Source organism: Serpula lacrymans (assembly GCF_000218685.1).
Source record: "Serpula lacrymans var. lacrymans S7.9 unplaced genomic scaffold SERLAscaffold_5, whole genome shotgun sequence".
Taxonomy (NCBI): Eukaryota; Fungi; Basidiomycota; class Agaricomycetes; order Boletales; family Serpulaceae; genus Serpula; species Serpula lacrymans.
Window position 1 is genome coordinate 2,814,440 of NW_006763294.1, and position 23,472 is coordinate 2,837,911.

Sequence of the window (23,472 nt, forward strand, 5' to 3'; positions counted from 1 at the left end):
GATGGCCGTGACCTCACTTGTGTGAGCTTGTTTCATAATGACTTTGTCAGTTCCGCAAAACGGAAGCCATCTTTAGCTCGTAGGAATAGAAGGAGAGAAGATTCCGAGAAGGAAGCGGCTCCGTCATGATCAAACTTGTATGTTATTTTAGACATCTGAAATCCAAATGACGTACTTCATGACCATACATCGAGTATAAATTGGAGAACTTCAGGTTGGTGCAATTGGCATTCAAAACTCATTTGCTTTACACCAGTCAAAAAACTTCAGAACATGGATCCAACTAACAAGCCAAAAGGACCCTCACCTCACTACTCTCTTTACCAGAGAGAAGTATTCCAGAATGGAGGCTCTAAGGGGGAGCGTGAGTGTATACTTCTTGACTGCTCAGTAGTGATTGATTGCTGAAAACCTTGGTGGCATTAGTACCAAGCTTCTCTGTACACGCGGAAGAATTAGCAGAGTCGACAAAGAAGAAACTCAACGACCGATCGTACTTTTACGCTAACTCGAACGCGGGTTTAGGATGGACTGACAGAGCCAATAGGTCAGCTGCAATGAATGTCAACAAGATGTCTGAAATGACTCACCTTCTCCCAGGGAAGCCTTTTACAGATGGCGCATTATTCCTCGCATGCTAGTAGACACAAATACTAGAGATCTGACTAGTAAGCCCTAATATTGCACCGCCAACGTAACGGAGGTTCAAGGTTTTTCTTGCAGCTGAGCTCTTTGGACACCGTATCCCCGCACCAATCTTGTTCGCGCCGATTGGTATCAACAAGTTATATAGTCCCACTGGCGAGCTTATACCAGCAAAGATTGCCGGAGAACTCGGTCTTCCTGTTCGTTATTCATCCTTTTCTCCTTCTTTATGATAGCTAAAGTTAAGAGCCAGTATTGTCTTTCCACAGCAGCCTCTCAGCCAATTGAGGCAGTCGCCCAGGCGAATGACTTGGGTGCGTCGGTAAAGAATGAAAGTAACTCCGTTCATGAGTACAGTGGTCCGAATGGAGGGAATGCTCAAGGCCCTCGCTTTTTCCAACTTTACATGGGTCACGATGACGAGATTGTGAGGCTTTAACATCGCTCCGCTTAGTCGCGTGATTGCTAATTCAAAGTCACAGACCATCAGTCTTCTGGAACGTGCCTGGAAAAGTGGATTCGATGTTTGCATGCTTACTGTAGACACCTGGCAATTGGGCTGGCGACCCACGGACATCAATATAGCAAACTATGTGTATGTCACGAGAACTGACTTTGGGTCCATGATACTAATGCCTTGATTGACAGGTTCTATTATCCAGGAGCGGTAAGTAATGATAGTTTGACTAGTGATAACCGCAGTTGCTGGATATAATTAAAATGACAGGTCGGGAACGAAATTGGAGCTTCGGACCCTGTGTTCATGCGAAAGCATGGAGATGAGCTGAAGAAAGATTCTGGAAAATGGATTGATTCGTCAGTCTGGCACGGGAAGGCACACACATGGGAGAAAATACCTTGGCTCATCAAAGAGGTGAGTAGCGAATAACTAGAATCTGTTGCACAAGAAGATGACATCATGACACATCCATCCTTAGTGGAAGCGCATCTCAGGAGGACGCCCGTTCGTCATCAAGGGCATCCAGTCTGTCGAAGATGCTCTTAAAGCACATCAAATAGGTTGTGAAGGAATCGTCGTCACAAACCACGCAGGTAGACAGGTCGATGGCGCAGTGGGTAGCCTTGAGGTATTACCTGATATTGTGGATGCCGTTGGCGACAGTGAGTACTCGCGTCTCGTGAAATCATCGCCCAGTAGTCTGATTATGCAAACAGAGATGAAAATCATCTTTGATTCGGGTATTCGGACTGGGTCTGACGTGTTCAAAGCTATCGCGCTTGGAGCACATGCTGTTCAAGTAGGAAGGCTCTACGTCTGGGGAATGTCACATGAAGGAGAGGCGGGATGCAGGCATGTTATGAAATCGCTTCTTGCGGTAAGAGCACTCGATATAAGGCTAGTCAAGGTTATCTGCTCAACTTATGCACAGGATCTTGATATCACCATGACCGTCGCTGGATATCGATCTATTACGAAGGACGTGAACAGAAGAGCCTTGAAGTATAATGCGAGTGGAAATCCACCTCACGGGGCAGACCATGCTAAACTGTGATGGGGAGACTTAGACAAAGAATGAATCATTAGAAGCAGCCATAATGCATAGAGTTTTGATTTTCTGGCTGATGTCGTATTAGTACATACCAAGATTATTCATGAAGACTGACTGGAACTTGAAGAGCCTGAGAATAAGACGGCTGTTTGCGTTGATTACGTGATATGCATGTCAAGACCGAAACCTTAACGAGCCTGACTGTATAGCACCACCTTCGTTACTCACCACCGTCGTCAATAAGTTCCCCAACCTCAAGACAATATGGGAAAAGGTACTTTAACCTCATTTCTGTTCGTCTGGTCTTAATCCCCGATGTTGTCGTCCAGTTCACGGATCTCTTGCCCGTGCCGGCAAAGTCAAGTCTCAAACACCAAAGGTTGATAAGCAGGAGAAGAAGAAAACTCCCAAGGGCCGTGCTAAGAAGCGCATCATCTACAACCGCAGGTGCGTTGTCCTCAATCGAGAAATTTGGAGATTTTGTTGACTTTTTTGCTCTAGATTCGTCAATGTTACGACTCTCCCTGGAGGCAAACGGCGGATGTAAGTTTCAATTTTCTTGTTGCAGGTTTTCTCGCTTTTCCCATGTCACTGGGACTCCGTTTTCCGGACACTCTATGATGATATAACATATAACCAAGCATAGTTCACACTGAAACTACCGTGTTGATAACCAAGCATCACGTCTTTCGCTCCTATCTGATCTTCTCTCCTGGCCTACGTTAAAAAATTTGCCCTTGTCGAATTGTTGCTTACTGGTTTTCACTCGCAGGAACCCGAACCCCGAGAAGTAAAAAAACACCACCACCCGGGATCCAGTGGCACAGTCATATCAGGTGCCTGTGCAAGACCACTGTCGCGATAGAAAAGACTTACTGGAGGGTTTTCGCGATCCGTTTTGTCCTGCTATTATTGCATCACCATTATCTGCATATTCTCATGCTACGATATGCCACACATTATGCCCAATTTACATCTATGAGGGCCATATCGCTCTGTTTGTTGCTTCACTGAGGCCTGAGATGTGATCCTGTGCTGTTGGTCGGCCATCTTAAGAGAAGTCAGAACGATGCGCAACACAAGAAATTTCTTAAGTGATCATTTGTGCCAGAGTGCAGAAGCTACGGAAACAACGTCATGCATATCCTCTACATCGTGTACCCTCACTATCGTTGTTCCTTGTTGAACAGCACAGGCTACGGTAGCAGCGGTAGCCCATCCTCGGTCTTTAGGTTGGGTTTTCCTTCCGCCATATGAACCTTGTGCATTCGGTTGCTCAAGAATCGCTCCTAGGAAAGATTTCTTCGAGGCGCCGATAAGCCAAGGATATCCAGTTAGATGGTTGCCCTGTACATCAGCCGTGATGGAAGACGCATGTCGCAGTACCGCTAGATTCCCCTCTAATGTTTTGCTAAATCCAATTCCCGGGTCGATGATGACCATCCAACGCCTTACCCCGTTTCGCCCTTTGACAATCGCATTCACCTTCTCTCCTAGTTCTTCTCGAATGCATGCCAACACTCGCTCGGTTGCATTGCCTTGCATCCCGCTCGCGTCACTGTCTCCATCATCTTTGTTTGAACCGGCGTCTCCACGAGAGTGCATGAGGATGACGGGGACGGCGAGGTCCCTTGCTATTTGTCGCATCTCCAGGAGGTGCTCAGCAGAGGAAGCACTGAGAGGGTAATCAGGTCCAGTGAAAGCATACACGTCATTGATGCAGTTAGCCCCTGCCAGTATAGCGGCCTTCGCCACATCCCAGCGGAACGTATCCACGCTGATTAAACATTCTTTCACTTTGGAACCTTCGTCGTGATTGGAACGAATGCCGTTGATGATGGGCACTATCCTGTCTATTTCTTCTTGAGGAGAAACATAAGCTGCTCCTGGCCGCGTAGAGTAGCCGCCGATATCGATGATATCTGCTCCGGATGCTGCGGAGGTGGTGGCATACGAAAGAGCGTCTGGCAGGGCATTATGGATGGATCCGTCAGAGAATGAGTCTGGGGTAGCGTTTAGGGTAGCCATGACGTATGTTGTTCGAGGCAGAGAATTCGTTGATGTATTCGCGGAATTGGTAACGGAAAAGGCCCAGTGTTTGGCGGTAGGAGGAACAGGGACGTCGAGAAGGTTTGGTACTGCAGGATCAGATAAAGGATATCGGGGAAACGGAATGACTTTTTGCATCGGAAAATCGTCTCCAGTATGAGCTTCCATCAGTGAGTCCAGCATAGATCGAATGGACTGCTTGTAAACCGGATGTATATAGTTTGGAATCATACTGCGATATATGTAAACGAAACACGCTTTATGGGGACAACACAAGCACTCACTCGTTCAACGGCCTTAGGACAAATTCTCGCTCGGCCATCCTGGGATGGGGGACGAGTAATTGACCCTCGAGGTCTCCTAAGTGATATCTCTGTTCTTTGGGTCGAGTGTCGATCATGTCCATGTCATAAATCAAGATATCCAGATCCACAGCTCGGGGTCCATTTCGAATTGACGGGACACGACCCACAGTAGTCTCGATCTGCTTTAACAGTTTAAGAAGTAACTCAGGACGCAGGTTCGTTTCGACCTAGAAAGAATATAAGTACCGTTCTATTGGCGCCAAATCGTCACGTACCATGCATGCACAATTTGCAAAAAGTGGTTGATCAATAACGTACATTGGAGTTGTTTCATACATGAAACTGGTGTCGATGATCGCAACTTCTGCATCTTGTTGGAGTTCGTCAAGCGTTCGAGCAGGATTTTCCAACAGCCGAAGAGCAGTTTCAATGTTTGCGAATCTGTCACCTAGATTGGATCCCAGCGCTATGGCAGCGACATGCAAAGCTGGGGAAGCTTTATTGGGTGGACTTATAGACGATATCATTGCAGATAAACCGAGAGGGGAGGGTGTGTAGTCTAATAGGCTTTGACTGCGACCCTCTGGCCCTATCGAAAAGATATCGGGGTAGTGGCTTTGGGTGCGGACCAGCTCAATTTCAGCGGACTTTGCGAGACTTAGAGCGTTGGGTTTCGCTGCTTTGATGGTGACAGTATCCTGACTTTCACCAGTATGCTTCAACACACCAAGGGCAACAAACGATGCCAGTGCTTCCAATGTATAGAAAGATGTTTTCGCGACTTGCTGCCCAATAGATATTTTATAAACAGGAAGTTGAATCTGATTGACGACTGGCGTACATCATGAATTGATCTCGTGAGTCCAGAAAAATCACAAAATCGAGAAGATCTCAGGGACCGTTGGATGTCCACATCGAAAGAAACAGGCTGGATCGCCGTTCTTTCATGGGGTTCTATACCAACTATTGTGGCGCTTTGGATTTCTCTCATGGTGAAACAGTCCGACCTTGGTGATGTTCCATCCTTTTTCCTGTTTGACTCGTATCCAAAGGAAGAAACTGGAAGGCTCTCCGGGACACTATTTTGGAAAGCTGAGACGAACATCTCTGAGATCTCCGCATGAGCCCCGAATATGAACGTGAATATATGATCGATCAAAGTCTCTAGACATGTAAAATGTTGGGAAACCAAACAGTCGGATACGGTATTGCAGATGGAGGCGTAATCGATGGAATGACTTATGCTGTCCAAAGTTGCTGCCACAGATACGTCATGTTTAATGGCCAGAGATATGTGAATTGGCTGCAAGGATCCCTCCTTAGGTGTAGTACCGCCTATGCTTAACTGGAGGATAAGACCATTTATGCGGATTTTATCTTGATTCTGAGTACTATAACTTAGCGACATTAGATATAAGCTATTAGTGAAGGAAATGGTCGTCTCACCTCGGAATTGCGGTCATCGAGCTGCAGAAAGTGTTTAGGTGGGTAACGTTGCAGAACTGAAGAATGAGAAAATAAAACCAGATGGAAAAGGCCTCAAGCTTATGTAACATTATAGTCTCCTCGCTGAGCCTTCCATCCGCCATGGAACAATTGGCGACGTATCGCTCACAGAACACACGAGCATCACAGGAAACATTCGAGAAGGGATATTTGATCTTGCAGAAGAATGGCCACAAAAATATGGGCGACGATGGTATGTGTATCTTCTGATATATCGAATTGACGTGTAACCTGAACTCGTCCTTACGCTTGGTTTTTGCGTCCACTTTCGTAGGTTGGGATTTCTTGGAACAGCTGACTTTGGCGGCGATAGATGTTGGACGTACGGATGTAGCTGACGTATGTCGACGTCTCCTCCTGTTCTTCCAGCCTCGATATTGATTTCAATGCGTAGCGATGCCTACAATTGCTTTCAGACAAGTTCCCCGAGTCTGCACGCGTCGAATGTCTTACAGGTATTCGGATAGAAGCAGTCGACTCGCTTGAAACTGCTTTGAAATACTACGATGATCTCCTGAGTACGGACTCGGCAAGAGAAGTAAGTATTTTATATATCCCTTTAGTGATCTATCTCAAGGCATTTTCTCTGGCATAGGGCATATGGAAACGGAAGATATCCGTACTTAGAAGAATGGGAAAGGTCGACAAGGCAGCAAACGAGCTGGTCGAGTTCCTTGACACATACTATGTGGACGTCGAGGCTTGGCTAGAGCTTGCAGACATTTACGCGACATGTAATCAGTCAGTTCTTTCAGCTCTCTTCTGCCAGTATATGGCCCTGATACACGTCTCAGATACGACCAATCTCTCCAAGCTCTCTCCCAGGTTCTTATTCTTGCTCCTCAAAATCCATTCTATGCGCTGCAGTTTGCGGAAACTGCTTACACCTCTGGAGATATACCGCTCGCCATCAAGGTGTTCCTCGTGGTCGTTAATATGACACACGGCGATGAATCCGAGACATTAGCTGAGTCAACGCCTCTTGGCGTTACCGTGCGGGCGTGGTATGGTGTGAAACTGGTATGTGCTCTCCTGTGTTGCCGTAGACGTATCCGAATGTTGTGAACGATATGTTTAGTGTGCACGACGACTACGTCAGGACCCCCGACTGTCGACGTCCTCGTCATCGCAGACAACTGCCCCACGAAATGTAGAACTGCTTGACGAGTTGGCGACTGAGCGTCTGCGAGTTGCATATTCGAGCTCGGGGAAGAAGGGTCAGCTTGCTCAAGGGAGGGACGAAGTATTTGCTTGGGTAGCTCATTCCTGAGGGAGAGGGCTTAAGATCCATTTGTCTTGTTTTACATCGTATATCATGGGGCAAGTACATATAACAAGAGGAATAGATGTAGTAAATTATCGATAGTCCGAGTTAGCTTGCGATTACTGCCACTGCCAGCAATAGGATCAGCTTACCCAGACAGGACAGAGTCCGCGATGAACGTGGCACTGTACGCCGGTACAGCCACGTGTTCGACGTGTCACTGACGCTTTCCCCAACGCAACAAGGTTCGTGTTGGCCGTCAGAACACAATAATAAGACTACGGCCGTTCTCTGGCGCTTGAAACCTTATACCGCTCGTTCAGAAGAGCCTATCCTTAAACATGTTCTCCGATGAAATCAAGACACTCCGCAGACTAGGGTTCCGTCATGTTCGTCTTTTCACTATAGTGGGGGTTTCATGAACTGACATTTCACCGCTCTTTTCGTCTTTTTTACATCTATGATTACTCTGATATTATCTATGCATCACCCACTCAGCTCCTCCTACAAGTCCTCAATTTTGCTTCGGTCATCGCGTCAGGTTTGATGATATGGAAAGGACTGGGTTTAATCACAAACACCGAATCCCCAATTGTTGTTGTACTTAGGTACTCTTTCAATCTCACTTTGGTTGACATTTGCTTAAGAACGTGTACCACTCGTGCTCTTCCAGCGGCTCTATGGAACCTGCATTTTACCGCGGAGACCTTCTCTTCCTGACCAACCCACCGACCGAACGGTATCATACCGGAGACATCACTGTGTACAAGGTCCCTGGGGGCGACATCCCGATTGTACACCGCGTTCTAGAGACTCACGACGTGATTGCGAAGAAATCCAAAAGTAGTTCTAACGGGTGCGCCATACGATATCGAATACTATTAGAAAAGGGGGCTAACTGTATTGTTCTTGTTTAATCTGCGACAGTGACATCGAACTTGCGCCCGTACAAAACCAGCTACTGTTGACCAAGGGAGACAATAATGCCGTGGATGATATTGAGCTATACCAAGGTCTGGATTGGCTAGAACGTCGACACATTGTTGGGAAAGTCCGAGGGTATGTCTTCTATTCTTATGTCTTCTATTATCAGTTATCATCATCATTGTCGCTTCTCAATTCATCCCGGCATCTCAAAATGCACTAACGCTGAGACTGACGAATAACTCTTATCTGGCCGTTTTGAAGGTTTTTGCCGTACATTGGCTACGTAACTATCGCTATGGTAAGACGCTCATGCAAAGTTCCGATGAATGTTATTATTGAGAGGCTAATCGGACGGTTCCGACAGAACGATTTTCCGCAGTTGAAGTATGCTCTATTGGGTGGTTTGGGGCTGTTGGCGCTCATACAACGAGAATAGACACTTTGAACGACGAAATACATTATCGTGTAATATCAATAATGTTTACCCCTTTGGTTTTCTCCATAATTGCGCAACAAATGGTAGGAATCATGGAATCATGTCGAGTGAACTGCGGATAGTTTCCACTGCCGTACCTCAAGCTATTGACTCAATGCATCTTATGAAGTAACGTCAAAGCTAGGGATCGTGTCTTACCGTGGAATAAGATATGTATGATTTTCACGTCACCTTTCGTCGACGTGTAGTGAGTGTGGTTTCAGCTTGCAGTACGCTTTGTACATCCTGGAGAGATATTTTCCGAGCTGCGCGGTAAAGACTCACAAAGGTGGACTGTCAGCATTTTTGTTGCTGACCATGATCCGATTGAGGATCGAGACTTTTGCCTTTTTGGACGGTGATTATTCACAACACTGGGCGCAAAGCTGTTTTGAGTCGAATCCAGTCATTTCACACTTGGTGTGAAGGAGCCAATAACGTGGCTTTTAGCTTTTGGATGCTAGGAGCGGTGTGTATGGGAATGCGATCTGTCAAGTTACGCTTATTCCAGGAGTCCATATTTTGGGAGGTGGGACGGACCTTCGCGGGTAGAAGAAAGGCCCCGGCCTGTTCATGTCATTGAATATGAAAGGCTACGGTCGTGAGTCAAGAGTCGATGACAGGTACCGCCTTATTGTATTTCCGGAGCGGTGAGAGAAACATGGATGCGCAGGGCGGCCATGATGGTAGAGAGAGTGGTGCTGGTCTTGTTCTTCACTTCACCGTTTATCGCAGTGCTGAACTCAACAGAGTGTTTCAGACATATGGGTGATATGACAGCGATCAGATACGCCGAGATGGGAGGAGGATCTTGGCCACGAGATGGGCTCGGAAGCGTGACCATGGCAGAACTATAAACCAGACATGGTGCATATCAGCAATATGATTGCAGTTCACGGGGACCTTGTTTTCCACTGTTATTTATTGCCCTCTTGCAACAAGCACGACTACCCTGAGGAGTTGGCGCCCGCGGGTTGCACACGTGTTGGGAGACACTGGACTGAATCAACAACCCTAGTACCACAGATACGACTGCTATACAACCAGGCAACAGGTGTAGCTGGGAACGGTGAGCCTGAGTTGAGATGTATTGGAGCTGTCGGAGTCGAGACCGCTGAGATGAGACTTTGGCGAACAAGACCAGATCGGACCCCAATCAGTCCGGGGCAAAGATAACACGCGACGGCATTGGCTGCCGCGGGAGAGCACGCTGATTGGCTTTTGCTCGGATCGCGTGGTAGAAACAGAAGAAACGGTCCGCAAGGCACACGAATACTACACCAGCTCTCAGGCGGGATTCCAGCTGCGAGTACAGCCAGCAAGCAGCAATGGAGGCGCACGAGGGGGGAGTCGCATTTGACGTGAGGCTGTTAGAAATATGACAGGATCCATACTCAAGTCGGTTAGCATATATGCGGAAGCAATATTGTCGATTAGGTGAAAAAGGGTTAAAGCGATTCGGGGTGCCTCTGGGGTCCTACAGAGACCCGGTGGCACCGATAATTGCCTGCCCATTTTCTGTTGGCGGAGCCCGCCAGTCGCATTTCCAGACACCATCCTTCGCTTCCCCGTCCAGCGCCCTCCCACTTATCTGCAGGCCACCCCTACAAAGGCCCTTGAAGGCCACAAATACTCCTACAAACCGTCGGGGAGCACTGGTCTCGCCAACTTTATGTCTTACATGGAGCCTTCCTCTGCGGTAGCCGAATCTTCAGCTCAACAGCAATCGCAACAGCCAGCTCCTCCTTCTGGTGGCCCGTACGTTCCATATATGCGCTCCTTTTCATTCCTTGACCCTCCATCTGTCTATGATCAGCCAAATCCGATCTCGCATCACTGTTGTATGTGCCGAGGTAAGCTGTCCACTCTTCTCTGCCATTCACACCAGTCTCACAACTTTCTTGGATATATCCGCACTCCATTCCCTCAGTGTAAACGGTTAAAGCTCAAATGCGATAGGAGAAATCCGTGTGGATCATGTACCAAGCGCGATACTATTGCCAGATGTATTTACTCTCCTGCTGCAGCTGAGAAAGTGTGCGTATTTGGAGTTGTATATTCACCCGTTCGTGCTTACAATTTTACATCGCTTTCCATATATCATTTCTACAGTGATCTCCACTCCCTCAACAATAGGCTCATTCAGGTCGAGTCACAGCTGGCCCAACTCAGTGCTCCAGGTGCTCGTCCACACAATGCACACAATGCAGGACCACCGTCTATACATAATGATCGTGCTCTACTGGCGGTGGGTCAATCTGGTTCTTCTCTGGCTATCTCTCTCGAGGACGTTTCAGCAATCTGGCTCGACGAGCTTGACCTCAGTAAAGATACGCTCACTAACCAAAATGTTCATCAATCCCAATCTTCCAACTCGACATATGCTACTTCGGCTCACATCAAGCTCGAACCCATGCCCGTGTCTCTACCATCATCCGATGTCTCAAGCACGCTCGAACTTCCACTCCCTCTTTTGATGCCTCCTATGACTGTATATTATTCTTCAGCTTCACCTACCCCATCAGAGGCGGCGTCTGTTACACCCCGTCTCGTTTCTCTCTTATCATTTTCTCCGAGGAAACGCCAAAAACTTTATGACATTATCGAAGATGTTCTTAAGATGCGTCCCTGCTTCAATTGGAAACATTTCAAGGATCGTGCGGAGGGTGTATTCAAATGGGCGTCCGAAACGGAATTAGCAGAAGGTGCTCTCCATGAGTCTGCATCTGGATATCCAGGTATTTCAAGGGCCAGTTCTACCTCGGGTTCAGCAAGCAAGGCCGAGACTGCGCGTGCAATATTTTTCGGCCCACCTCCGGATCCTCCTCCCACGCCGCGTGGACCTCCATCTCCCAAACCGACTATATCGTTTTTCGCAGCGGTTGCTGCGGCCTTTGCACTAGGTACGTTACTAGACAAGGAGGCCACGGACGAGCGCAGTGATGCACGCCATGGAAGTAACGGCAAGGAAGATAATATGTCTGTTGACGATGGTTCGTCCAGCGGGCGTTCGCATTATCAGCGAAAAATCGAACAGTTTGCCAGTTCAGCCAGGAAACCAAAAGGAAACCCAAAGAGTATAGATATTACATCGTCTTCCACCGCGTTATTTGTCCTGTCCCAGCAAGCGTCAGATATTTTTAAAGCTTCGAATAACTATGATCTCGACTTTCTTATCGCCTCCATATTACAAGTCTTGTTCTTGTTACATGACGGGAAGCCGAGTCTCTCGCATGTAATACCTCCGCTTGTGAGTCCTTGTTTGACAGTTATAAATTGCAGATGTCGTATTGTCGTTGGTATTAACACTTCTTTTTTCTCTAGGTGGCCCAAATGGTTAGCATTGCCCGCACAATGGGGCTCAATAGTGATCCAGACGAGTTTCCCGGAAAATATAATTTATTTGAAGCCGAGACAAGGCGAAGAGTATGGTGGGATATATTTTATTATGATTTGTACGTTGTCTGTCACTTCCTTTACGGGTTATGGAGACTTAGTTTTACTACAGGTTTGTGGCAGACTGTATGGGCCAGCTCCCGTTTATTGTCGATAATTCATTCACCACAAAGATGCCTTTGGACGTTGATGAAGACTTATTCTCGCCAGCTTCAACTTCGGTCCCACTACCGCGGAGCTCATTGTCTCCTCTAGATCATGAGTCGACGGATTTCAAGTACTTTGGGTTGAAATGCCAGTACGTTCGGCAAATCTTATCTTTTTCTGTAGGCTTTTGCTCATCATATGCTACTGTATCCAGTTTGGCCAAGATCATTAAAAATGTCAAGAAGCGTCCCTTCAAAGATCCAGTGCGGGACACCTCTTCGCACGACCAACCTTCGATTGAGCAGGTGGCTACGCTTGAAAGCGAAGTCAAGCAGTGGCTGACCGAGCTTCCACCTGGCTTCCGCCTTGACATGAACGCCGAATTCCCGGGTACTGTTGGTCCACAATACACCGATCATCTTAGCGGTTCTCCATCGTCTCTGTTCCCGGGCGATTTGACATCGGTTTCTCCCATTCTAATGGCTCAGCGCTGTGAGCTTGCGATAACCGCCAACCGGCTTATATTAAAGGCCTATCTACCGTTCCTAAGATCCTCGTATGTCAGCAGCACAGCATCGTATTATCAAGCCGTTATGAGCACCATAAATGCTGCCCATGTCATCATTTATGCTTCTAGGGTGTTGTTCTTCACTTGGAAGCAACAGGCTGATCAAAGACACCGCCGTCCCATTCCAGGAGTATTTGATTTTTACTCCTTTGGACGGACGCTGTTTGACGCGGCTGTCATATGCGCGCATGGGGTGATCAAGCAGCCCACCAGCGTTTGGGCCCGGCCTGCATTCGAAGATGTTAATGCGGCTTTGGAGGTGATGCGTGATACTTTAATCGTGACAGGGCGTGGCTCTATGAGAGGTGGTGTCGAGGGTAATGTAAGCGAGGCTGTCAAGATCGTGGAAATCATGAAGAAAAGGGCAGAGGCTGCGCGAACTGGAGGGAGCGATCCGTGCGCTGCAGGAATGAAAAGGAAACATGACGAAGTGGATATGGATGCTGAGCAGCTCCTTACCGATTTCCAGTTCCCTTACGTAGGTGCAGCCGTAACGTCAGCCCGCTCGCCTTGTCCATCGGATGCTCCTGCAACGACTTTACCACCAGCTTCAGCTACTGCAAGTATTGGACATCTTGATCAAATCCCTGAGTCTTGTGTTAAGGATATCCCCAAACGTCCTGCTACATCTGTCGTATCATCGGGTGACTATAGGCGTGGTTCAACTGCTTCTAGCGAGTGCTCAAAAACAAAGGACAAGCACAAGAAGGCACCCTATCCTACCGTTGGTATTCGCGTGCGTCCAGGCAAGGAACCGTCACCTTTGACAAGGCAGCGTGTGACTCCAACATCTGCGTCATCTGACTTCAATATTGAGCCTGAGCCTAGGATGCAGGCGCCTTCGTTGGTATCTTTTGTCCCACCGCCTTCCCAGACGTCATCCCATGCGCCTACTCCCGTTCCTGAGAATGCTAGCTACCACCATCAGCCTTCTTCAAATCAAGATTCGTCACCTTTCTGCCCTCCGTCATCCTCTGACGTGAGGATGCCGCCTCCTTTGTCGCAGGAACCTTCGACTGGTGCAAAGATGGACTATTCGTTACCGTTCGGTGGGGCTGAGCATGGACAAATGAACGTGGACACACTCAATCGCCGCAAATTCGGCATTAACGAGCACGGCCAAAATGGACGAAGCTCGCAGAACTTCTCTGCAGTCACCCCTCCGCAACCTGCTTCAATGTATGATCCCACGCATGCCCCCACCTTTGGCTCATCCAGCCCAGCATCTTATAATGGCGGCCCTGGTACTAGCTCCAGTGGTCAGCTTTCGAACGCCAATTCACCATACGGTGGTAGTGGTGGTCCTTCTTATGTACCCAATATTCCTGCACCTGATCCAAGATCTACGCCGTACAGAGAGCCTCTCCCGAATCCTCCTCAACAAAGCTACTATTCTTATGACTCCACTTATGAACGATCGATGAACCCCCAGAACTTAACCTTGGGTCCCATGAATGTGAACTCTACTATCTCGATAGATACGAACGGTGATGGGCGGGGCAACCCAGGAGGCCCTGGAAATATGCATACCGACCCTCCACGCGACGCAATGTACACCTATTCTTCTGAAAAGCCACATATGACTATGTTTGGTGTCGAGCCTCCAGACCACAGTCGCACCCCTCATCAGCCATTCCCTGCCGAATTACCACCGTCCATGACGCAAGTCTGGGCTCAAGACCCAAGCAATGGTCAAAATGGCACAGAGTTCTGGCAGTTTTATCGGTCATAAGACGTCTCATGTTTCCTGATCTCTTTTTTCGATATCTTTCAATTTATTATGCCCGAATCTTTTTCCCGACAGTTTGTGTTCATACACAAAGGATATCCCTAGTGTGCGTTTCTGGAACTATACCTATCTCAATGAACGTACTTTACTCTGACTTACTGTTTTTCGTGATGAGTCCCTGTCTCCTTACTTTCCGGCTGGATTTCGATTCCTTCATTCACAGATGTATAGTTATATTATTCTCTAGATACATACTATATTCCAGTGCCCTTTATAGCAATAGATAGATAGTGCTTTCGAGCGGTTTCTTCCTTGAGTTTGAACTGTACTCATTGAGAGGCTATGCTCAAGAATCGACGCCTCTCCACCTGGTAGTAATCACACCCTCCAGCGTCCGTAGCGCAGGATACACCAACATCGCAAATATAAAACTCGTTACCATCCCGATATCCCCCGTACCCGCCTTTGCTATAGGTCCTGTATACCAAACTTGCGACATGCATGGGACGATGATGCCAAATGAAGCTAGAAAGACGAAGATGGCGGCAGCTCCAAGAGGCAATCTGCGTGGGTTATCCCAGTTTTTGACGTTGTATGCCCCAAAGGTGATTTTGCGATAGAACCAATGTTCCGCTAGGATGATGGCGGAGTAAGGTGCCATCCAGTAGCCGATCATATCTTGTTGAGGAGAAGAATGTAAGGACCATAGATAGGTGGCAATGATAGTTAAGGAAGCTTAGCTCACTGAGGACATCGACGGCAGTGGCGTAGAAGCTGTTCGCACCGACTATAGCTACTGGAATCAAGCTGAACGGACGATGAGAGTTAACATCGATGTTGCCAGGGGGACGACGAGCTCGTATGACCTACACTGCAGTGGACGCCATGGCCAACAGAATTCTTGGAATCTTTGCAAATAGGCGAGAGATCGTCATGAAACTCGTACACGTCGTGTACATCGTCACGGACGAAGGGCTGGGGACTGTGAGGGCCAGCAAGACCGTTAGGAATTTCCCAAAGTTGCCGCATGGTGAGAGGGTAGCTCCGATCAGTCCACCGATCGAACTACCGTTTGAAAGGCCCTCTGACCATGAGGGAACGGAGGGTGCGCCCGCGGCGAAAGCGGCCCCCATGAGATGTCCAATTAACTGACCATCAAGACGTTTAGCTTCGCGTGCATGGATGAGAAGAGCCAAGTCCTGACATTACCAGATAGGAACCCGAGATAAGTGTATGTAAAGAGCCTAGCGCTGCATAGAAGCCGTTAGGAGACCATTCATACAAGGGAAGAATGTGAGGGGCGTACGTGGAGACCTTCGAGTCGTGGTAGACCCCATAATCGGGAGTGACAGTGCTCCAACTGATAACTGATGCAGCGACTACCGCGCCGAAGGACAGGATTGAAGAAGCACTAGCTGCATCGCCGGTTGACAAAGGGGTATTGATAAGGTTCTTCCCTCCGACGGCCAGCATCACGATAAAGGTGATGATATTGGGAATCCAACAAACCATCTCGTATCTAAGTTGCACACGGCTCATATTTAAGGATCGTCTCGAGGACAAGGAGAACTCACAGATGGACGACTTTGTAACCGCAAAAAGTAATCTAGGGCGTGAGGGATGAGCAGAGAGGTGATGCCTACGGGTAAATACAGGGGGTGGGGGAGACCTACAGCAAAGGAAACAAGGGCTATGATCACAATACCCAGGGTTGGACTCAGGTGATCTGATACACTTGCTAGCGTCTGGCCCCCCAATATGCAATTCAGGATCAGATATCCTTCCATGGAAATCACATTAAGGATACTAGGTATAGCGGCTCCGTAATATCTGAGTAGCTGGATATAAGTTTTTACCACCATAAGTTGAGACGATAAGAGAGGACACGCACCCCCAAGAAAAGCGAGACAGCACCATAGCACGTGTGCCGAGTTTCGGTCCAAATACAGCACTTTTACTATGTATAAAGCAGTGCGCATAGGTAAAGGGGATTTTGCCGACTCACAGGTAAGCGGGGATCGCACTTGAGCTGAGTTAATATCTGCATTAATAGCTATCCATATGTACAAAGCCGTATACTTACAGGATATCGGTGACGAGGATAGTAAGCAAAGACTCTCTCATGCCCAACCCGTAAACGACAGGACCCACAGACCCTGCGCTGAATCTACCCAGATCACGGTCATTCATATTGCAAGTCAAAGAATACGTATCACATACTGTAGGATATTTGCATTGACAGTGAACCAGACGAAGAACATCTGATACAGTCGCGTGTCCACCCTATCTTCTGGCGGCGTGGGCACAATTCTGAGGTCATTTTGTATCAGAGCTTGGACGTGAACATAGACTCGTCTGACCTGCCCGTTTATCTCGACGCCATACTGAGAGAGCTTGAGCATGACCCTCTGGAAGAGCCCAGATGCCGGAGAGAATTTAGACTGTTCGCTGCCAGTGATGCTCATGCTCGTTTCTTTTGTTTCGACGACGTCAGCTTTCTGTCCACAACTTTCCCCATCCTCGAGCTCTACCACACTCTTCATTTCGACAGACATCAAGAAGGTTGCGTGAACAAAACCTGTAATTCAAGGTAAAAAGGTTTCTGTGGAAAGAAGAGGGGGACCGCGCCTATCAGCACGTAAAAGCACAACTCATACTTGGCCTGCCAGAAGCGATCAATGCGAATCAACCAAACCTTGAATATGGCTCCCATGTCAAACTGAATCCGTCAAAAAAAAGTGCGTGATGCGTTGTGGGCATAAATGTTACCGTACGCACCGAGTCGACAGATAAGATAACAAACTTAGACCAAAGCCATTCATCATTCACGCCAGACTAAAATAGCTGGGAATAACCCTAATCATTGAGTGACCTAGGAGGTATTAAAGCACACGACAACTCGATGCGAATGCCTGCGACGTGTATACGGGCTGCCGACATCTTCCGCATACAATCTGGGTGGTCCGAGGATATGATGTGGTTCAAGCAAGAAAGCCTGGACAAGGCTGTCGTGACTCGGCTCTCAAGGGAACGTTGGGTTTTTTAACCCAACGTTCACGTGTGTAGCCCTGTAGCAAGATACATGTATCTTGCTGCGTTGCGCTCCTCGATTCATGCTACCTCAGCCCCGTCCTCGGAAGGTTGTGCAGTGCTAGTAATCGCGCAAATGGGCGGAATACCGGATTCCCACTTGGTTGGATGATGTAGTGGGCGGGCCATCAATGAAATCTGAATTTATGTGATTATCAATTTTCTCACCAGAGATTATAATGTGTAAAATGGAAACGCAAGAAATCCACGATTCCCTGATTTTCTTTCATAGGCAGACTAGTGGTGGCCCAGTCTGCCTATGCAAGACAATCACAGCTGCTGCCCGATATCCCAAACACAAACCCCAGAAGTGTGAGACAGATTATAGTTCACTCACAGAAGTCTTAGAGAACTGGAGACTGAAAACTTTGAATCAAGCACGTGATCGATACCGGTATTTCGTGTAGTGTAAGTATGTACTGAGGGGGATGCTATAGTTCCGTAACTAATCAATAATAATTGCACCGTCAAGAAGCATTCCTAGCTTCCTTTATATACTGCTGCATCATACCCACCACCTTCCTCAGATTCAGGCTATACTTTGCCGAAACCGGCACCACATCCAACGTCCGTCCTCGAGCCACCTCAGAATCCTGTAGTCGTGTATCGGGGACCACCATCTCCCTCTTCACATATTCCTCCAGCTTAGCAAGTTTCTCCCTAGCCTCCCTCACGTCCTCCTCGTCTCCCCCATCTCCCCCCAAGAGATCCGCCTTGTTCGCGATGACCATCCTCGCCTTGCTACTCATCCCAGGCTGGTACTTCTCCAGCTCTTCCCTCAGATCGCGCAATTCGTCCCAGGGGGCGTCGAGGGACAAGTCGACGACGTAGACGAGGGCGAGGGAACGTTCCATCGAGCGCAGGAAGGAGTGGCCGAGCCCTACGTTCTCCGACGCGCGGGATATGAGCCCTGGGTTATCGGCGATCGTGAACCGGAAGGTTTCTACGATATCAAAGTGGTGGCCTGGACGGTACCCCTCGTCGTGTATGCCAGCGCATTCAGGACCTGCCCCGCCCTCTTGCAGGGGGGCAGCATCCGCGGAGGTCTGGGCGGCACTTTCGTTGGCCTCGCGCGATTTCTGTTCTTCTATCAATGTTTCCTCATACACGCCTCCGCCTTGTAAACCCCCCTCGAACGTCCCGTCCTCCGCAACTCTTATAACCCCCACAATAGGATTCAGCGTCGTGAACGCGTAACTCGCCACCTCCGTCTTGGCCCTCCCGCCCGTGAGTGCTCTCAGCAACGTGCTCTTCCCAGCATTCGGCATCCCGACCAGCCCCACATCAGCCAATATCTTGAGCTCCAAGTATAACGTCAGCCTCTCTCCCTCCAGCCCACGCGTCGCAAACTTCGGCGAACGATTGACCTGGGACAAGAAATGAGGATTGCCCATACCCCCCGCACCCCCCGACACGACCAAATGGCCCATAAACTCATGCTTCCCCGTCCCCAAAGGCGCGTCCACCGGGGGAGTCGTATCCTCCACCTTGTCCAAATCAAGATACACAGGCTTCAGCGCCTTCTGCCTCCTCACCCACCTCCTCTCCCTCTCCTCCCTCCACAGCGCCGCCTCCGCCTGCTGAAACACATCCCTCTTCACATTATCGTCCTGAGCCCTCGGATAATGCACCCACCGCCTCTCCCTCATCTTCATCCTCCTCTCCTCCATCCCGAGGCCCTCCAGCGCCTCCTCCTCCGCCTCCCACTCGTCCTTCGTCCGCCGCGGGTCGTCGCGCGGGAGCTCGCGGACGACGGTGCCGAGGGGGACTTTGAGGATGACGGGAGGGGCGTTTTTGCCGTTTTGCCAGGTGCCTTGGCCGTTGGCGCCCGAGGTGGCGCGCACGCGTTTGGGGATGGAGGAGAGGGTGGTGAGGTGCGGGGTGGGGAGGATGTAGACGTCTCCTCCGCGTCCGCCGTTCCCGCCGGATGGAGGGCCCATGGGCACGAATTTTTCGCGATGGAAGGCGACGCATCCGTTCCCGCCTTTGCCTGTGTTTGATGTGCAACGTAAAGTAAAATGAATAAAGAGATAATCAGCGCTTGAGGTGAGGAATGAAAAGAGAAACGAGCTTACCTCCCCTGACGTTGATGATGAGATGGTCAAGAAAGCTCTGGCCCTGTTAGCTTTCCATGTCAATGAGTATTTCGAGGGAGACACGAATGTCCCGGGGCTCAACTGACTCCTTGCCTGCGCTTCCACTCCGTCTTTCGTTTCCGCTGCCGTTGTTCCTCTGCATCGTCTTCAGACTCGGTGTCAGGTTTCACATGATGGTTATTGGCGGGAGAAAGGCTGGGTGAAGGAGGGTGGGTGGAATAAGAATAGGATAACGATAGTCTAGGGCGTGATATGCGGAATTGAGAAACGAAACGAGCTGGCACGATTGCAGACATGGACAACTCAAACAAACTGCAAAATTGCCAAAATTTCGTAATTGGACGGATAGAGGGTGACCCTAACCCTGAAACAGGTCTCATCTGCTATTCGGAACGAGAACCAACGAACATTTGATAGAACGCTAAACTTACTATCGTACAACCACGGAGTACAGAAGATCAGATAAGGGTGGGACAGAAAGAACGAAAGCGGCCTTCAACGACACAAAACCTGACAACAAGTCGACATCCGGAAAATGTATCATAGCGTCCAAGATCACCCATTTGCACATCATCTAGACATGCGAATCAAACAAGGTAAAACGCTGTAGAATGGACATGAGGGAAATGAAATGAGAAATTGCAAATGTCATGTGTCGTCGCCGAGACCCAACAGACTGCTCGGTGTCAGCGCCATATGCCCATGGTGGCGTGAAGGCGACGGAGGACCGAGCTTGGCAACAGACGACGTGGGCGACGCGCTCATCTGCAGAAGAAGAGACGCAGCAGACTCGTCTTCAGGAGAAATAAGTGGAGACACATTTGCGCGCGAGGGTACACCCTTCATGGAGAACTTGGGAGGTGGGTGGAATGCGCGAGTCTGCGTGCCGGGTGAGGGCAACGTCAATATGGGAGGAGCCTGGAAATTGGCGTTGGACTCTGGGTGGAAGGTGCCTGACGTCGGCGGCGAGGGCAGCTGGTGCACGGGGTGTTTGGCGTAAGATGAAGCGGATAAGAGAGGCTGTAAGGAGGGGGACTGGGAAGGAGTGAGGAGGGGAGTCTTGTGGGGAAGCCATGTGGAAATGGATGGAAGGCGGGTGGACTGGTGGGCAGCCTTCCTGGGGCTGTCGCGGAGCACAGCTCGAGAGCTTTCTTCCTGGGTATATACGCCAGTCGCTACCTCCGCAGCGTTGCATTCCTCGTGCGACTTGTCATCCCGCTTTCTCTTCTGACCCGCAGCTGCCTGATGACAATGGTGACATTTTCCATCCTCCAGTAGCCTGAGTTTGTCTGTGAGATCCTGGAGATAGGCCACGGTCCGCACCAAAATCTCCAATTTGAACTCCTTCTCGCCACTCTTCGATTTCGACGGCGACTTTTGCTTCATCGCGGTCTTATCCCCACCGTCCTCCTCATCCTCGCTCCCGTCGTCGTCGTCAGGCGTAGCAGGGCCGTCTTGGCGTTTGTAGTCAGCCGGGACGAGTTGGCGGAGTGTGGCGAGGGCGTCGTTAATTTTTGTGCGTCTGGCTTTCTCAATAAGCGAGTGGTTAATCTTGCGTTGTGCCTCGCGCGCGACCCTGGATAGGGGACCAGGTTTACGACCTCTGCGCTTCGGAGGCGGGGTGGGAGGGGAGGGATCGTCGTAGTCGCTATCCTCGACCGACTGCGCTGCGTCCCTCCTTGGCTTCTTGTCAAGGGCAAGGAGAGGCGAGACAGGGGCAGGGACGTCAGCGGCGACGGCCGAGTCAGAGCGGAGCCGCTTTGCACGTCGTGGGGGGTTGCAGCTCGCGGCGTAGAGCTCGCGGTCGTTGTGGGGCATGTCGGAGTCGTGTGTGGAGGATGTTGCGGGGGCGATGGGGCGAAGGAGAGACATGGAAGGAATCGGGAGAGCGCGGGTGAGGATTATATGAAGGAGCTAATGAATGGCAAGAGAGAGAGCGCGTGACTTTTGGAATCAGAAATGGGATTGGTGCACCGGATGAGACGGCGGAATTGTGCTCGTGTGCGCTGAAACGTGTGTTTATTCTCGACAACACACGGGCCATCTCACCGTGCGGAACAGCGAGCTCGCACGACCGCATCTCTCCCTCCCCATTGGCTCCCCACAAACGTGCAATGGGCAACGGGCTGGTCACACGTGCTTATCTCTTACGTACATCCACTAACATTCTCATTATCATACTACTTGGGTGTCGCAAAGATAAAGTGTAAGGATAACACGGTAGCGCAAAAAATCAGGACCCAGGCAGTCACTAAACAACACTACCGACCGAATATACCACCAGACCCATCACCACCAGCACAAGCGCTGACTGCCCACTTGCACTACGACGACCCACGTTGCTGCTCGGAAGCGGTGTGGTGGGGGTAGTGCCGGTGGCGGAGGAGCTGGTCGTGGACGCGCCGGATGACACTGGGAAAGAGGTGGTAGGCGCGCTGGAACTGGGAGCTGTCACTGTGCTGAATCCAGATGGCGATGGCGATGCTGATGAGGGCGTCGTCGTCGCAGGTCCTACACTCGATGACCGGCGAGGTGGGCCCAGAGGCGAGCCCGCCGTAGTCGCCGTCACCAGTCCAGACGTCGAGGCCAGATCGACAGGTGCCGGTATAGCGGCTGTATCCGACGCAATGGGCGAATCAAAAGAACCAGTCATCTGGTCGAGCCTGCAACGCATAACAAGTAGGCACGTCACTCGTCGCTCGGACCAGAATCGCATACGCACGTGAAGGTGGGCGAATAACCCGTGAAGAGGCTGCTCCCGTTGGCGGATTTCATAGTGGAAGATGTAAAGGCAATGTAACTGATAGCAGTCAGTCTAGGTAGAGGCTGACAGGACTGGCACGTACTAGCTGCTCGAATTCGGTCCAGCGTTGGGATCAGGCTGACAGGCCATTGAGAAGCTGAGCACAAGGTGTAAAACATGGCTTGGGATACTCACAGTGAATTGAAAAGAATGTGTGCTCGAGACATCGATGGGTCGGATTGATTGGACCAGCACCTGCCATTAACCGGCTTGAGTACCAATCGCACCATATAAACGGGATACGATACCTCTTCATTGGCGTACAAACCAACTGTGCACTCGCCGATGGTGTTAAGAAGAGGCTGCTGTCCGTCGTCGAGCCACTGCACTGTGCATGGCTGACCTCCATGGCAAGACGAGCCTAACAAAGGGCTCGTCACCTACGAATCCGTGTCATGAGCCCTCCTACATATTTCAAGTGCTACAAGACTGTTTAACACTCACATAGATGGATCCCAAGACACAGGTCACGTTCGCCAATGCGAACAAAGCGGAAACGAGAAAGGCGATAGAGGAGTGCATTGCGAAAAAAAGTTGAAGACGTCGGAAACCTGTAAAATAAAGGGACACGAGAGCGAAACAAAGATCGTTGGAGATTGCGTTGAGAGATGTTGATAGCGCGCTTGAGGAAAGACTTGTGCGAATAATAAAGATCGATCGTTACTGCATGTAAATGTGGATTTTGGGCTTTTCCGGTCGTCAAGCTTTTCAAGGAGCTTTCGGGTCCAAGAAAGGATGAAAAGCCAACCATGGGTTTCGGGCTTAGTCAGCCGCATGACTTCCCACGACACTTTAGCTTTTTGGACCCGATGCTTTTGGCTTTTTGAGTCGTGTGGCTTTTATCCTGCTGTCATGTCTGTTGCTGTTTTATAGTCAAAGGCCCACCGTAAGAAATAGAGTCGGTCGATACCGTCTCAAGCCAGACGCTGAAACTGGTATGTGAAGATTTGCTCACAGAATG

The 23,472-nt window shown here is 49.6% G+C and overlaps 10 protein-coding genes across 10 annotated transcripts; 6 read left to right on the forward strand and 4 right to left on the reverse strand.

Annotated features, from left to right (window-relative positions):
* Positions 1-226: 226 nt before the first annotated feature.
* SERLADRAFT_464592 (uncharacterized protein) lies at positions 227-2,272 on the forward strand (the record flags this gene model as incomplete). Its single annotated transcript, XM_007317052.1, has 11 exons — positions 227-364; positions 427-547; positions 601-668; positions 724-845; positions 899-1,072; positions 1,128-1,240; positions 1,294-1,312; positions 1,373-1,519; positions 1,584-1,767; positions 1,822-1,982; positions 2,037-2,272. The coding sequence occupies 11 exons, from the start codon at positions 274-276 to the stop codon at positions 2,157-2,159; spliced, it is 1,323 nt and encodes a 440-aa protein (XP_007317114.1).
* An 89-nt stretch (positions 2,273-2,361) lies between these two features.
* Positions 2,362-3,164, forward strand: SERLADRAFT_386302 (uncharacterized protein; the record flags this gene model as incomplete). Its single annotated transcript, XM_007317053.1, has 4 exons — positions 2,362-2,430; positions 2,486-2,603; positions 2,658-2,699; positions 2,929-3,164. The coding sequence occupies 4 exons, from the start codon at positions 2,421-2,423 to the stop codon at positions 2,948-2,950; spliced, it is 192 nt and encodes a 63-aa protein (XP_007317115.1).
* A 72-nt stretch (positions 3,165-3,236) lies between these two features.
* SERLADRAFT_414778 (uncharacterized protein) lies at positions 3,237-6,014 on the reverse strand (the record flags this gene model as incomplete). The annotated part of the gene is made up of 5 exons (XM_007317054.1): positions 3,237-4,437; positions 4,490-4,737; positions 4,786-5,295; positions 5,352-5,901; positions 5,957-6,014. The coding sequence occupies 5 exons, from the start codon at positions 5,971-5,973 to the stop codon at positions 3,255-3,257; spliced, it is 2,508 nt and encodes an 835-aa protein (XP_007317116.1).
* Positions 6,015-6,057: 43 nt separating this feature from the next.
* Positions 6,058-7,430, forward strand: SERLADRAFT_464605 (uncharacterized protein; the record flags this gene model as incomplete). The annotated part of the gene is made up of 6 exons (XM_007317055.1): positions 6,058-6,209; positions 6,291-6,355; positions 6,411-6,554; positions 6,612-6,757; positions 6,811-7,036; positions 7,095-7,430. The coding sequence occupies 6 exons, from the start codon at positions 6,098-6,100 to the stop codon at positions 7,284-7,286; spliced, it is 885 nt and encodes a 294-aa protein (XP_007317117.1).
* Positions 7,431-7,485: 55 nt separating this feature from the next.
* Positions 7,486-8,743, forward strand: SERLADRAFT_464609 (uncharacterized protein; the record flags this gene model as incomplete). The annotated part of the gene is made up of 6 exons (XM_007317056.1): positions 7,486-7,669; positions 7,779-7,888; positions 7,954-8,136; positions 8,208-8,339; positions 8,469-8,505; positions 8,572-8,743. The coding sequence occupies 6 exons, from the start codon at positions 7,622-7,624 to the stop codon at positions 8,641-8,643; spliced, it is 582 nt and encodes a 193-aa protein (XP_007317118.1).
* Positions 8,744-9,263: 520 nt separating this feature from the next.
* Positions 9,264-9,734, forward strand: SERLADRAFT_464610 (uncharacterized protein; the record flags this gene model as incomplete). Its single annotated transcript, XM_007317057.1, has 1 exon — positions 9,264-9,734. One exon carries the CDS (start codon positions 9,348-9,350, stop codon positions 9,537-9,539), a length of 192 nt encoding a protein of 63 aa, XP_007317119.1.
* Positions 9,735-12,012: 2,278 nt separating this feature from the next.
* Positions 12,013-12,833, forward strand: SERLADRAFT_464611 (uncharacterized protein; the record flags this gene model as incomplete). Its single annotated transcript, XM_007317058.1, has 3 exons — positions 12,013-12,137; positions 12,191-12,376; positions 12,440-12,833. Coding segments are annotated over 3 exons (702 nt in total), but the record flags the coding sequence as incomplete, so codon positions are not given.
* A 198-nt stretch (positions 12,834-13,031) lies between these two features.
* Positions 13,032-16,924, reverse strand: SERLADRAFT_360944 (uncharacterized protein; the record flags this gene model as incomplete). The annotated part of the gene is made up of 10 exons (XM_007317059.1): positions 13,032-15,200; positions 15,268-15,329; positions 15,393-15,721; positions 15,837-16,041; positions 16,097-16,128; positions 16,196-16,352; positions 16,414-16,473; positions 16,528-16,551; positions 16,606-16,689; positions 16,743-16,924. The coding sequence occupies 10 exons, from the start codon at positions 16,922-16,924 to the stop codon at positions 14,869-14,871; spliced, it is 1,467 nt and encodes a 488-aa protein (XP_007317121.1).
* Positions 16,925-18,079: 1,155 nt separating this feature from the next.
* Positions 18,080-20,004, reverse strand: SERLADRAFT_436766 (uncharacterized protein; the record flags this gene model as incomplete). Its single annotated transcript, XM_007317060.1, has 3 exons — positions 18,080-19,602; positions 19,688-19,730; positions 19,795-20,004. The coding sequence occupies 3 exons, from the start codon at positions 20,002-20,004 to the stop codon at positions 18,080-18,082; spliced, it is 1,776 nt and encodes a 591-aa protein (XP_007317122.1).
* A 352-nt stretch (positions 20,005-20,356) lies between these two features.
* On the reverse strand, positions 20,357-21,526 carry SERLADRAFT_368467 (uncharacterized protein; the record flags this gene model as incomplete). The annotated part of the gene is made up of 1 exon (XM_007317061.1): positions 20,357-21,526. The coding sequence occupies one exon, from the start codon at positions 21,524-21,526 to the stop codon at positions 20,357-20,359; it is 1,170 nt and encodes a 389-aa protein (XP_007317123.1).
* Positions 21,527-23,472: the final 1,946 nt, after the last annotated feature.